We start from the raw sequence: 14,606 nt of genomic DNA on the forward strand, positions 1-14,606 counted from the left end.
CAGAGGGCAGAGGTGAGGGGTTTAGTAATGACTGACCTAGGCAGAAAGCAAAATAGCGCATGAGAAGTAGAGACTAGAATCCAGGATTTTCAGATCCCACACCATAAAACAATGTCAAATCACATGGCACACCATCAAACAACAATCTGGCTCGAAATTTTCTCCAGCACCCAGGTTAGAATGACTACTTTAAAATTCTTTTTTTAATCTATTGCTATTTTGCACTGCGTTGTCTCACTCGCGCATGACTATATAATTTCTTCTTCATCTTCTGTTTCACCAGCAGTTAGCAATACATTTAATTGGAGCAAGAAGTTGTACTGCCCTCTAGTGGAAGAGAATGTAATTGTTCTGTCCGTTACTCACTGCCGGTTGCTTAGAGTACCAATCAGGTGAAACCAGACATTCTTCCACAGCACACCTCTGTGCCACAGCACAGCGATTTGGAAACACTGGAATTGCATGTAGGAACAGAAACAGGGGTTTCATGTTTTGTGCTAATAATGCATCATGGAGTAAATGGTGCAATGGTGAAACTCATAGCTACACAGTGGGGTGACCGTGGTTCACGGGGTTGGGAAGTTTATTTCAGACAGTGTATGAACTGAGGTGCTGCACCTTGACCCTGTATAAGATCATGCACAGTGGCTCTAGTAGAATGCAAAAATTAAACTTTGTAATTTTTCACAATCACTTGTGAGTCACCCAGATTATTTTATGACTTCTTTTCTTGAAAAATAATGACCCCAAGTTTGGTTAAAACATTACAGTTTTGGGTGTATGAATTAATAAACTTATAAACGTAGTTCAGCAAGGCTGGGTCTCTGTTAAGAGCCTAAACTGCTAATACATTCAAACTGATGTAATATCTGTCGAGTTTCTAATGTTAAAAAAGTGGATTCAAGTCTGAGGCTGATTTCCTTTGAAAACAGCCTCTTTACTACTTTACCATCTTTACCACTACAGCGCCCCCTACCACCAGTCCACCCAGATTCCAGACCTTAGCCCGGCTCTCTGAGGAGAAGTGTTGCTGGACGAACAGGGCTCCCAGGGCCATGCCGAAGTGTTTGTTTGTCTGGGTGAGGCAGAGCCTGCCTAGTTCCAGCTGCTGCTCAGTGCCGTCAATCTCTCGGGAAAACTCATGGATGGTGCTGCGGAAGGCCGTGGACAGATGTTCACTCAGTGCTGCCACAATACGCCACAGCATGTAGTTATGAAGAACCCTAAGACAGAGGGCACAAGAAGTAGCTAGTTACATTATGTAGTTTAAGGAAAAAATATACTTTGCAAAAATGTTTTTGAGACATACGTTTCTAGCAGAGAACCTTACTTAGATTAGATATAAAATGACCTCAAGGAAAACAGTGCAGACTTCTATAAATAAGACTCCAGCGTCATGTGATTGTGTTTAACATTACAGGAAAAGGATAAAATACTTCAAGTGGCCCCTGGTAATTAGAAGTTGTTGCCAAGGATGAGATTTTAAATCTCAAAAATGACAGAATCATACCGTCATGACATCTAGCAAAGTTGTAACATGTTTTTAGTGTCAGTATAACAGACTGATGGTTTGTGGAGCTGACATTACAAGCAGGAAGTGCGAATCACTAGTATGGTGTCCATCCATCGGCTGCATTACATCCTGCAACACCTTGACCGCCCGGGAACGTATGCCAGGGTCCTGTTTGTGGACTTTAGTTCGGCTTTTAACACCATTGTGCCTGAACTTCTCTCCTCCAAACTCTCCCAGCTCAGCGTGTCACCAGCTACCTGTCAGTGGATCACCAGCTTCCTGACAGACAGAGAGCAGCAAGTGAGGCTGGGGGAGATCACCTCTGAAACTCGGTCCCTCAGTATTGGTGCCCCTCAAGGATGTGTCCTCTCACCACTACTGTTCTCCCTCTACACTAACGACTGCACCTCCAAGAACTCGGCTGTTAAACTCCTAAAGTTTGCAGATGACACCACTGTCATTGGCCTCATTCAGGATGGTGATGAGTCTGCATACCGGCAGGAAGTTGAGCGGCTGGTACTCTGGTGCAGTCAGCACAATCTGGAGCTGAACACTCTTAAAACTGTAGAGATGACAGTGGACTTCAGGAGACATCCCTCAACTCTGCTCCCCCTCACCATATCAGACAGCCCTGTGTCAACTGTGAAGACCTTCAAGTTCATGGGTATAACCATCTCCCAGGACCTGAAGTGGGAGACCAACATCAACTCCATCCTCAAAAAGACCCAGCAGAGGATGTACTTCCTGAGACAACTGGGGAAGTACAGTCTTCTACAGGAGCTGCTGATCCAGTTCTACACTGCAGTCATTGAGTCTGTCCTGTGCTCCTCCATCACAGTCTGGTATGGAGCAGCCACTAAACAGGACAGGAGCAGACTGCAGCGGACTTGTACGGGCAGCAGAAAGGATCATCGGCGCCCCCCTGCCCTCCATCCAGGATCTGTACCTCTCAAGAACCAGGAAACGGGCAGGGAAAATCATCATAGACCCCTCACACCCTGGACACAGACTTTTTGATCTGCTGCCCTCTGGCAGACGGTACAGAAGCCTGCAGACCAGGACCACCCGACACAGGAACAGTTTCTTTCCCCTTGCCATCTCCCTTCTTAACAGTTGACCTGTCACACTGCTCCCACTGCCAGACTGCAGCTGCACCTTATGTACATTCTGTAGTATTCATTCTACCTCATTCATTTCTGTATTTTATGTATACAAGTTTAGATTAGTTATTTATAGCTGGTTTACACAGCTTTGTGTATGCATGTGTAATGTGTGTATATAGACACGTGTGTGTGTGTGTGTGTGTGTGTGTGTGTGTGTGTGCGTGTGTGTGTGTGTGTGTGTGTGTGTGTGTGTGTGTGTGTGGTTTATATTGCTGTGCTTGAGAGCCGCCATCTACCGGAACCAAATTCCCTGTATGTGTCTGCACATATACTTGGCCAATAAACACGATTCTGATTCTGATCTAATGAGACATTATTAAAACAACATTTAAATACCAAAGAGCATTACAGTCACATAACTACCACCAAATTCAGTCCTGTTGCTATGACACACTTTTAATGACAAACACAAACAAGCTGAACTGTATTTTATAGGATACTGGTAAATACTAAAACAAAAGCATAAAAAGAGAAAAGTCAAATACTCCCTTGTGTCAGTTTTAAGCAAATTACCTAACATTAGCTAATTTTAACTAAAAACTGCTAGTTAACGGGTAGCAGTGAAAATCCTGAACTATACCAGAGTGTATTCATATTCCTTTTGAATATTGATTTTTACTTCTAAGAACAAGGCTGTGTTACTTTCAAAACCTAAATAGCATTGCTTTCTAGCACAGTTACGCCTGTGTTCTCTTTGTAAAGTGACATCCACTATATCTAACAGTAATCTAGTCCCATCTGGCCCAAACTGCTGTTTTTCCATCTGCCCTCAAAGCCATTTAAGAGTCAGAAAAGTCAGAGAGAAAACAAGAGGGAGACAGTGATCGAAGAGAATAGTGAGCAGTGAATAGTGAGGAGTCAAGAGGGCCCAACAGTTAAAGAACAACTCCCTCCAATCCAGACTGACTCACAGCAGAGGGGTGACGAAAATGTCGAGCGGGAGGAAAGAAAATGGATCATTCATTTATGTATTCAAGCTGTGTCTTCTTCGATGAAGTGCTGGTGTGTCCTCGTGCCCCCACTGGGAGCAAGCATCTACTCTGCCCTGCGGGGACAAATGCCCCCTCCTCCTACTGTGAAGCTCCATGCAAACCTCGAGGCATATTGTTGTTGTTTTCCTCATTTTTATACATAAAAAAAAATTCCCTTTGCGTGACAGATATTAAATCAAAAGCGCCTTGGCAACAGCACCCTGAGGTCTTGCCAGCAAAGCACTTCTGAAGTGAATTTAATTGACGGGAAAAGGAAGAGGAAGGCAGGAAGTGGAGGGAGGGAGGGTAAAAAAAACAAAAAAGGAGAGACTTAGGTGGTATCATCTAATCAGCACGAGTTACAAGTGGGGCTTCTTTGTTTCATTAGCTGGTTTTGTTGTCAAATATTTGTTCCACATTACTGAACATGGACAGGTGTGAGTTTATTTTTTTAAATGCATTTGAGTATCTGTGTATGTGTGTGTATGTGTGTGTGTATGTGTGCGTTTGGCACAGGGTGCCCAGCAGGGCAGCCACATGTGTGGAAGTCATCTATATGATAATAGTAAAAGTACAGCGTCTCTGCTGTTTGTGTGGGAGCGATGCGTGAGCTGTTTTACTCGAGGCATCTTTGAGGAACAGTAATGACTGTAATCTCTAAGAGTAAGTGCGGTTACTGAAACCCAAACTCGCATCTAAAGTTTGCTCATTTACAGGCTCATAATTTTGTTTTAGGAGGCTTCTGGAAAAGGTTTTGTAGGTAACAAAACAAAAACAACAAAGGGAGGCACATCCATCACACAAAAACTTTTTAAATTCTCAAAGAATCTAAAACATATATTTACAAGAACAGACACTTTTAGGGTACAGTTTAATTAATGTGCTAGTGTAGATATCAGTTGTATCTGTTTGCTTTCCAGGGGAATGTTCAGGTTGCAGGAATGGGATAACACATGCACCACCCGGCACCACTGGTTTAGAGTACTGTTAATTACATTGTCTCTTACATGACCATCAGGTGAGGACATGTAATGTACCTTGGTACTTTATTCAAGTACTTTATTAAAATAAAGTTTTAATGTTCTTGTACTTCTTATACTTGTGTTTCTGTTGTGCCAATTTTACCTCTACTTCACTACATGTTGTGTGAAACTATTAGATGCTGTCAGTACCATTTATTTTAACGTCTTAGTTAGCTTAGCAGGTTGTTTGTTATCCACACCACCTACTCTGTGCCTAAAAATGAAAGTCTGCTTTAATGCACTGAAGTAAAAGTACTTTTTTTAATCAGAAAAATTACTTTATTTTATCATAAGTAACAGCAGTTGGTTCTATAACCAATCTAATCATAGATTGGTTATATGAGTAATATCAGTATTAGATTATTAGAACATCCAGACTGGCCAACAGCCTGTATCCACAGGCTGTGAGGCTCCTGAACTCTCTGCCCCCCTCTCACGGACAATAACCATATCCAACTTCTTAATAGCAATGAACTGGTCTGCATTGGTGCATCATATCTTTATTCTCTTCCCCCTCCTGCCGCCCCCCCCCCTCTTTCTTAAATAGATAACTATCATATCTGATATCATATCTCACAGTACAATAATATTGAATGGGTTGCATTGTTGTATTTTGTCATGTTTCTCAGGTCTTTGTCTGAATTTCTACGAACATTATTGCTAAGGATTGTCTTATTGCATTGGAGTCACACTGGGTTAAATATGTACACTTGGGTTTTAAGGGGTATTTATTATTTTCTTCTTTTTTTTTTTTTTTTTTTGGGTTGTATGGAAGCCCCAAACGCAATTTCATTGTTCTTGACAATGACAATAAATAAATAAATACTAAATACTAATACTGATATTACTGCGCTAAGCAACATTTTAGTATTGTAGCCATAGGCTGTGTATAAAAAATGGACATCATGTCTGTCTTTCTCACATTAAGACAGGGACATAAAATAACACATTTAGAAACTTTAAAGGTTAAAGTTGAATTAAATGTTTAGCATAAATCAGCAAACTTTCCCCCCCGAGATAAAAACTTCAGACTTTATAAACATTGCATCACATGATTAATAAACTCTTTCAAACACGTAAAATGTAACACTTGATAAGAGTGTTTTCGGCACCCTCATCCATACTGACAGGCACATGTGTGTGTACTTTGCTGCGATTCCATTACTGCACAGAGTTAAATGAAAGCAGTGTCAGTGAGAGCGCTGCACAGATCAAGTCTTAATCACCAGAGGACTGAGTGAAGGCTCATTAGCTGAATGGATTTTAATGGGGCTAGTTAGGGAGATGAAAAGACACTGTCCCCTTGCACTGCATCAGCGCATTACTGCAGGTAATGACCCTGACGGTAATGGAGGAGGGAGGGCCACCTCTCTTCCAGGCTTCACTAGAGGTAAACTATAATTTTGGCCTGACAGGAGAAACGTCTTGCGTTTGATTATTTTGTTAAATCATAAAATTAAAGTGGAATAATGGGATTCGGGCACAAGGCTTTAGGTTGCAAAACCAAAGCACAACAGAGACAACAAATCACATATATTTATACCTTTTAGTGGGGACTTACCCAAATTACCTGAGTGTAGCCTAACTGCACATAAATTTCAGCTAAGCTAGGACTCAAATCATGCCTGCTGAAAGCTATAGCGCCATAAAATCTACTGTTTGGTAAACCACTTATTCGCAAAATGCTTTACGGCTACACTGAGCGTACTGTACATTTTTAATGGCATCCCACCCAGCAGGAAGTAAACCCTCCACTGCTGCTGCCCCACTTCTGTGTGCTGAAACGCACAAAAAAATGACAGATTCTCCCGCTCGCCTTCGAATTGCACATCCCAAACAAAACCGGATTCCCACACACACGCCCTCAAGAGTGACAGATGAACAGACGGAGCAGACAGAGGGAGCCGCAAGGGAGGAGTGTGTGTGTGTGTGTGTGAGAGAGAGAGACGCTGGTGTTGTCATTATGCTTTCCCCTTCATTGGAGGCCTGCTCATCTGGCTAATGGGATTGGCTGCAGTTGCCACTGTGCGTGGGGACCACATACACACATGCAATGGAGGGAGTATGAAGAAGAAGAGAAGGGTGGATGAAGGATGAGGAGACATGCAAGTGTGATTGCTCTTGTCAGTAGATTTGTATGATGAGAAAGACTTGAATGTGTGAACATGAAAGAGAAGAAGAATAAAGAGAAGGACCTTGGCTGTAGCTGCCTGTAAAGATGGAGGGCTTGCAAAACTGGCAGTGGACAAAAAAAAGAGAGAGTGAGAGCTGTCAGTAGCAACCTGAAACCACTAAGGTGAAAGAGGAGGAAGGGAAAAAGAGCAATAAAGGAAGTATGCAAGATGGAAACACCTGGGAAGGAAGGTAAAGAGTGACAGGCAGATGCAACTTAAAAAAACAACAACTTTGGAGACAGTATAAAAAAGGAAACTGTCTGGAAGTAAATGAAGCAAAAGAAAAGGAATCAAAGTCAGAGATAAAAAATAATTGATGAAGGAAAGAAGCAGTGGTGGAAACAGAAAGTAGGAATAAAATGGAAGGAAGAGAGCGAGGAACAAAAAGAAAGCAGGGTGTTAAAACGAAGAAAGGGTGACTCATTAATTTTTAACCAGCCATCCTGTCATCCTACAGGCGGCTCAAGCACCTGTCTGTGCCATCTCCTTCTTCGCCTGTGACCTTTTCACCTCTCAATGTATTTTTTTCAGTTCCTTGACTTTAACAAGAATCCAAACTATCCTGCTTGGGTTTTTTTTGTATTTGTATGAATGTCAGCCTGTGCTCTTCCTTTGTGTGTGTGTCTGTGTGTTAGTAAGTGATAGAATCCAGTAGAGAACAAAATAGTTTCTGTTTTTTTAAGTGATCCATTAGTGGCCTTGCGAGAAACCAAACCTGCCCTCCATCTGCTCTACAGGATGATAACAACTGCCCAGCACCTCCGCCATGACCTCTTACTCCTGCTGTGTGGAGCTAACCTATTTCACTCTGTGGTAGTTGACAGGAAACACATGTTTGGAGGGAGAAGTTTCTTACTACAACTGCGATGAAAAAGGTTATATTTCTGTTTTCTTTTCCCACATTATGCATTATGGTACTTATTTGAATTCTGAGATGGACTGAAACACTAATTCTGCAATGGGAATCACCCTGTTCATGCAAACCTTAACCTTAATTTTGTAGGATAGCGTCAATACATGCTGATAGAAAGAATACACATCCAGAACTAGTCTATACTTTTTTCTTTTTTTTTTTGCATCAAGCACTTCACACAGAAAGCAGGTGGAAAATGTGTGTTGTACATAAAAGGCACCCCTCTTGCCTGAGAATGCAGCCAACAAAGAGGTGCCAAAAACTGCAGTTTCTGTCTGGAGCAGCCACTTAAGGCTGGCTCCAAAAGCAAGTCAATCCCCAACCACTGACATGTTAAAATCACAGAATTAACAGCAATAAAAAGCATGTTTATTTGGTCTCTATGAATAGTAGTGATGGGATTTCTGGCTCTTTTTAGAGAACTGGCTCTTTCGGTTCGGCTCACTAAAAAGAGCCAGCTCTTTCGGCTACGAACCGGCTCTTCAGGTTGTTTTGTTGCTTTAATTAATTTATTATTAACAATAATATAAAATCATGCACAAAAGGAATTACTAATGTAAAGAAAAAAGTGGTTTTATTTATATATGTTTATATATAAATTAGAGATGGACCGATCCGATATTACGTATCGGTATCGGTCTGACACTGACCCAAATTACTGGATCGGATATCGGCGAGAAATAAAAAATGTATTCCGATCCATTAAATATCAAAAAAGCACCTCACAAAACTTGCTAGACGGCGTAACTCGGCTCATAAACGTAGCACATTGCAGCAGTATGCATCACGTGATAGAGCGGCTGTGTGTATTTGTAGCCTCACCAGCATTTCATCTCCGAGGAAGTTATCCCAGAGAGAAGTAAAGCAACTGTGTAAGTTCATCTCTGAATGTTTGTAAAGCATTCCCACGTTAAGCTTAACAACCGATATATGGAGCGACTGCCTCTTCTTGCTGCTACTTCAATCATGAAACTGCTTAATGATCAGCTGATCGGCTTTTCTGTCGCGAGTCCGTCTCTCTTCTTTGTTTTTGGCCCACTTCTCACCAGAAAGAGGAAACCAGCAGCTGAACAACAGCAGCACGTTGAAGCTTGATAAGCTGTTGTTAGAATTTATTTATTATTACTTTCTAAACCAGGATCTTTTTCTACGTAGCTGACGGCTGGTAACTGTGCAGGGGCGGATCTAGCAAAGTTTAGCCAGGGGGGCCGATAGGGCATGAACAGGGAAAAGGGGGCACAAAGACATACTTTTCTTTCTTATTCTCATTTAAAATGTCGAGCTTTTAATAAATAATTATCTGACTCTTACACCCAAAGTTTTAATCTGATGTAAGATATATAGAAGTCCATTACTGTACATAGTAACTATTAAGTCTAATATACCCTAGTAAGCTATAGTACTTTTTCCTTTGGGAAGGTACCATCTGTGCAGTCTGCAATTCTGTTGAAGAAAGATGTTGAATCTATTTAATTATTCTTGAAAAATAATTTATTTCTGTGCATTTTCCCCCTGCATCAAATTAAATTTGATTACATCGATTAAGCATCAGGAGGTGGAGGGTGGTTCCTTATTTTTTTTTGCTGGGAGTTTGCAACCCTATTAGTTAGGTTGCTTAATATTTCTGCTAAGTACTCTTTAAAATACCAGAATAGGGAGGATGGAGTAGGTTTAAGTTTATTAGATTGATCAGTGTTGCTGAACTATGAAATATTTTGGGTGCAGTGTATTTTTTACATACAGGTATAACAGAATAGCTTTAGTGTTGTTATTTATTTAAACTTGAGTATAAACTTATACAAAATGCATATTAAAAAAAACGTTTTATTGATTAAAAAACACACTATATCGGATTCATATCGGTATCGGCAGATATCCAAATTTGTGATATCGGTATCGGTATCGGACATAAAAAAGTGGTATCGTGCCATCTCTAATATAAATATATGCGGTGGCCCCTAGAGACAAAACACGTACAAACACCAAAAAGCACATAAAAACTCCAAAACACATTTCTAGCATGAACTGAACATCCTTTATCATCTGCAACTGAAAATAGTTGTGGATGATAACTATACCTTTCTACGCTGTTGTCCCTGGCTCTCTTTCTCCCTCCTGCTCTGTTCCTGTGCTACTGAGTGTAACTACCGCCCCTCCCCCCTCTTCCCAGCGTAAAGCACAAGGCTCGCATGCTGAGTGAAGCGGAAAAAAAGTGCGAGAGAGAGAGAGAGGGTGAGAGAAAGAAAAAAAAAATAAAAAAAACCCCGGCTCGCGATAAGGAGCCGGCTCGCCTAGTTCACGTCAAAGATCCGGCTCTAAGAGCCATTTCGTTCGCGACCGACCCATCACTAATGAATAGACTGGCCCTTCTGTATGATGCAGCTGATCCAACTTTATTAAGGCTTTAATTTAGGGTCACTCTGACTGGGAACATGCTGACCCAGACAGCTGAGGCCTTGCTTCTGTTAATTCCTGGAGAGTGAAGTGGGCCTCTCGACAGCCTTAGTACAGTTGGTACCTTTTGGATCAATTTATGGGAAATTTAATGTAAGTATCTCAAAAATATTACATGTTGTCTGGTACAGACTGTGCGGGAAAGGTGAATAAAATTAGGACATTTTATTAGCCTGTTACTTAGCACTTAGCAGTGGTCAGCTAATAACATTACATTACAAAGTTCCTCTAGAACACTGTAAACTAGCCGTATGATAGTTTATGTTAAAATTCCATCATTTAGAAGTATTCAGTTTGCAATGTCAAGCAGCGCTGTTTTCTTATGATAGTATTTTGCAAAACATGCTAATATGCGTATTTAAGGTAAACCTACATAGCTCTGCTAGCAAGGACGATGACTCCTATATTAATTGGTTAATAGGCACCTTTGGTTATTGTGACATCACTGGTATCACCCCAACCGGTTGCAGCAGATGGCCCCGCCCCTCCCTGAGCCTGGTTCTGCCGGCGGTTTCTTCCTGTTAAAAGGGAGTTTTTCCTTCTCACTGTCGCCAAAGTGCTTGCTCATAGGGGGTCATCTGATTGTTGGGTTTTTCTCTGTATCTACTGTACAATATAAAGCGCCTTGAGGCGACTTTTGTTGTGATTTGGCGTTATATAAATAAAATTCAATTGAATTGAATTGAATTATTGGAAGTTTAGCTTCACCTTCATGTTATCGGTAATTTTTATTTTGAAGCATGTGTGCAAAACTGGAAAGATCTCTTGATGTGGAAGCAAGTCTTCATAAGATGCTAATGAGCAACATCCCTCAAGAAATCGAATAGCTCACCATCCACCTTTGTTTAAAACCTAATAATGAATTTCCTGTGAGACAGAACCTGAGATGGACTGAAGGTGGGAGGAAGATGACAAGAAAGAAAGAAAGATAGTGAGAGACTTGGTGGTACAGGTAGGATCATTCGAGGACCATGGATGACGTGCAGATGGAGAGAAAAGAGAGCGAGAGGTGTTGATGGATTGAAACTGAGCTGTGGGATAGACAGATACAGTGAGAGAGGAGGAGATGGAGAAAGATGACGAGAGTTGGGAGAAAGAAACAAGTTTGTTGAGGGAGAAGAAACAAGAAGAATATCTGACACAATGAGGGAGAGGGGGAAACGGAAGAGTTCAAATTTTTACCACTGTTGGTGCAAGGAAGGCTATATCTGCCAAGAAAAGAAAAGAATATATGAAATAACTATTACGAATGGAAAGAGTAAAATCTTTTGTAAGCCAGTATCATGACGCAAATACAGAAAAACGTTTACGTTTAAGGAAATATATATATGGGATATTGCGTCACACTTCTCTTTACACTTTTAGTTAAAACCCGTCAATAAATGCTCAAATAGGTGTTCTAAAATCTGTGACAATAACTTTGACAATTCGTCAGGATGGCTCTATGATATTTGAGTCCATCTGCAGCTCCATGCTATTGTATTAAATGAAATTAATGAAATTAATTTAAAAAAAGGATTTGTTTTTTTAAATAGGGTACACTAAACTTACTGGACAGATAAAAACGTTGCTTCATCTGAGACTGAAGCTTTTACCTTTCAAATGAAATATAAATATTGGCTGCAATCAAGCATAAAACTCAGTGAAAGAGCAATGCTAAACTGCCTAGTTACAATAAAGTTTGATTGATTTAGGAAATCTTACTATTGCTTTTTATTTAAAACCGAAAACCTTCGTAAGTCAAATGTCTAAAAAACAAAAACAAACCCAAGTTAGTTGAATAATTCCCATTGATACATATTTATTTCATAGGTTTTATGCTTATCTAACATCTATTTCCCTATCAGAAACAGACTGCAGTGTTTTAAAGGTCATCAGTGTGCAAAATGGGCAAAATTCACTAGTACAGTTTAGAAATATTAGTTTGACTTCAATGCAGTCTAATAAATGGCACTTGTGGTGAGGTGGAGGACTGGAGTGAGCGTGTCATCTAGGGCTAGGCCACATGTGTGAGAGGTTTTAATCTTTGGTTTTAAATGGAAGCAGTTCAGACTGCTTTGAATCCGAAGGTTGTTTCTCCTTTGTGGCAAAGTGAGAACAGCATATCAAAATTTCTTTTCACGCGTACAAATGGAACTGAAAAGTTAACATTTCAGATTCTATCTTTTTCTTCTTATCCAGTTCAGGGTTGTTGGATGGCTGGAGCCTATCCCATCTACCATACAGGGAGAACATACAAACTCCACACAGAAAGCAATCAGCCAGTAGGTAGTTTCGATCCCAGGACCTTTTTGCTGTGAGAAGGTGCCAGAGTGGTTAGCACTGAGGCAGTAGTGCTACCACTATATCACCACGATGCCCCCATTTTAAAATCAGTGTTACTGAGTAGGTTTAGGTATTAGGCTGAGTTTAAAGAAAAGAGGAGCTAAAACTTCTTGTCAGACAGCGGGTATACTGACGGGCCACATACAAGCCAGTGTAACGTAAAATAGTATTTTTTTGAACTGTGAACCATGCTTCTCAAATGTGGTTCGAGAATAAAAAAGCTACAGTAAGAAATGAGCATAATGGGTCCCTTTACACACAGTGTTCCCAAACACCAGTCAGTTTAACAAGCAGAGGATGAACTGCAGGCAGGTTTACCGGGATAAATACTGCATGTATTGAGTATAAGGTGTGCAGCTCCACACTAAAGCCTATATCTGCCGATTGTTATAGCTGACTGCGTGCATGAGTGATAAAAGAGAGAAAACACAGGCTGTCAGATAGTCACTGGTGGAGAGAACAAAAGACAGAAGGAGAGGATGATTGAAACATTGTGCAGAATCTGTTACTAAAGCCATCGGGGGGATAGATGGACGTACCACTACAAGAGAAGATTGGTAAACAACAAGGGAAGAGACAGAGCATCAAACCTGGAGTCTGCAACCAAGAGACATGAATTGGTGGTGCTAATGGATGTGATGGTGGCAATGGTAATGGTAAGGGTTAGGAATCCCTTAAAGATATAAAGCTTACAGTCTTATGATTATTTCACAAAGAGAAGACTTTGTGAAATAATAGGAAAGAACCTGTTTAAAAAGTGGAGCAAAAACAGATGAATTGACAAAATGTGATATGGAGGAGATGCTTTCACTGATGGCACTTGGACTAAATCACAGCAACACATCCTGTCATTCGTAGAAGCTAATGAAAGTAAGCAGGGATAACACAAAAGTGAACAATCACCTTTATTTAAATCCTTTAAAATGGATGAAAAGGGAATTAAAAGCCAGCAATAACTTAAGTAAAAGCATTTAAAAAATGCCCAGCAATCATTCATCTTTTCTACTCTGTGTCTTACCTCAAGCTACACTACGCTTTTGCAGCACAGTCTAGCAAAAAATACATCATGGTGTTTGTATTTGTCTAGAAATCACCCGACCTAGGTGCATGTCAGAACACTAATGTCTGGATGCAGTGGGAGATCCCAAAATACTCTTTAGGAATTGAGTAAAATTCTTCTGTGATAATCACTTATCAGAAGATTTCTTCTGTAGCTGTTACATTGAAGAAGTCCCCAAAATAAAACAAACTTGCATTTTTGTTTAAATGATGGTTGTATTTTGCTGTGAAAAACAGGAAAACATTAGCACACTGACCCCAGAAAGTTGATTCTGTTCATCAGGACGTAGTGCTTTCGGTATGTTAAACATTTCATCACTCAGCCTCAGCTGGCTGCAGGTTTCCCCAGCCTCATAAATGGTGCAGTTGCATAATGGATACGATTAGCTGTGAGCTCAGCTTCATGATCATTAATATGTAAATTGTCACGACCATCCATGGGCATAAGTATTGTTCTCACAGAGTTAGGGAATGGCTGCAATCACAGCAATGTAACATGGTGTAAGATCTTCTTCGATTCAGGAATGGTTATTCTATTTTCACATAAATGGCCTCCTTGACTCCTCATTTAAACCAGTGTTCCTTCCCCTCCAGGATGTGCACATGCTCATTATTAAACAAGTGGCCACTGGCCTGGAGGTTTAAATAGACCACAGAGTCCCAGCCCACTGTGGTAGCTCTTCTGTAGCTCCCAGAGGTTGTATGGGTTCCCTGATGTATAATTCACGGCCATCCTCCAGGCAACTCTGTTTGTCCCAGGGGACTCGATCCTTGAGGTGGACCAAATTTTGGCGCAGTGTGTTTTGGGGTTTGAAAGCCACCGAGATGCAGTGTTTTAAAAAAAAAAAGTGTCTCAGCTGTACACCTGACACATAAGGGATCACCAGTGGTTTTTGCCTAGACAGCAATTGTCCTTATTCTCTTCTGGGTTGCCTGGAGCATACTTTACGTGCCTTCGCAGCTTTGATAAATGTTTAGCTGGATTAGCTACATGAATTCAGGGCCTTTTTTA

At 40.8% G+C, this 14,606-nt stretch overlaps 1 protein-coding gene across 6 annotated transcripts in view; it reads right to left on the minus strand.

The window, feature by feature from the left end:
* Positions 1-14,606, minus strand: part of ecel1 (endothelin converting enzyme-like 1) — a 58,522-nt gene that overhangs the window by 25,423 nt on the left and 18,493 nt on the right. For 4 of the 6 annotated variants that reach the window (XM_085380291.1, XM_085380290.1, XM_085380292.1 and 1 more), the window contains one exon: positions 977-1,223. In XM_085380291.1, the coding sequence (XP_085236417.1) occupies positions 977-1,223 (247 nt within the window). The remainder of the gene's footprint in view (positions 1-976; positions 1,224-14,606) is intronic. The other 2 variants (XM_085380294.1, XM_085380293.1) reach the window with 1 other exon arrangement.

The sequence above is a fragment of the Rhamphochromis longiceps genome, linkage group LG14, assembly GCF_057381845.1.
Source record: "Rhamphochromis longiceps isolate RC_006_pf linkage group LG14, R_longiceps_female_GT1.1, whole genome shotgun sequence".
NCBI lineage: Eukaryota > Metazoa > Chordata > Actinopteri > Cichliformes > Cichlidae > Rhamphochromis > Rhamphochromis longiceps.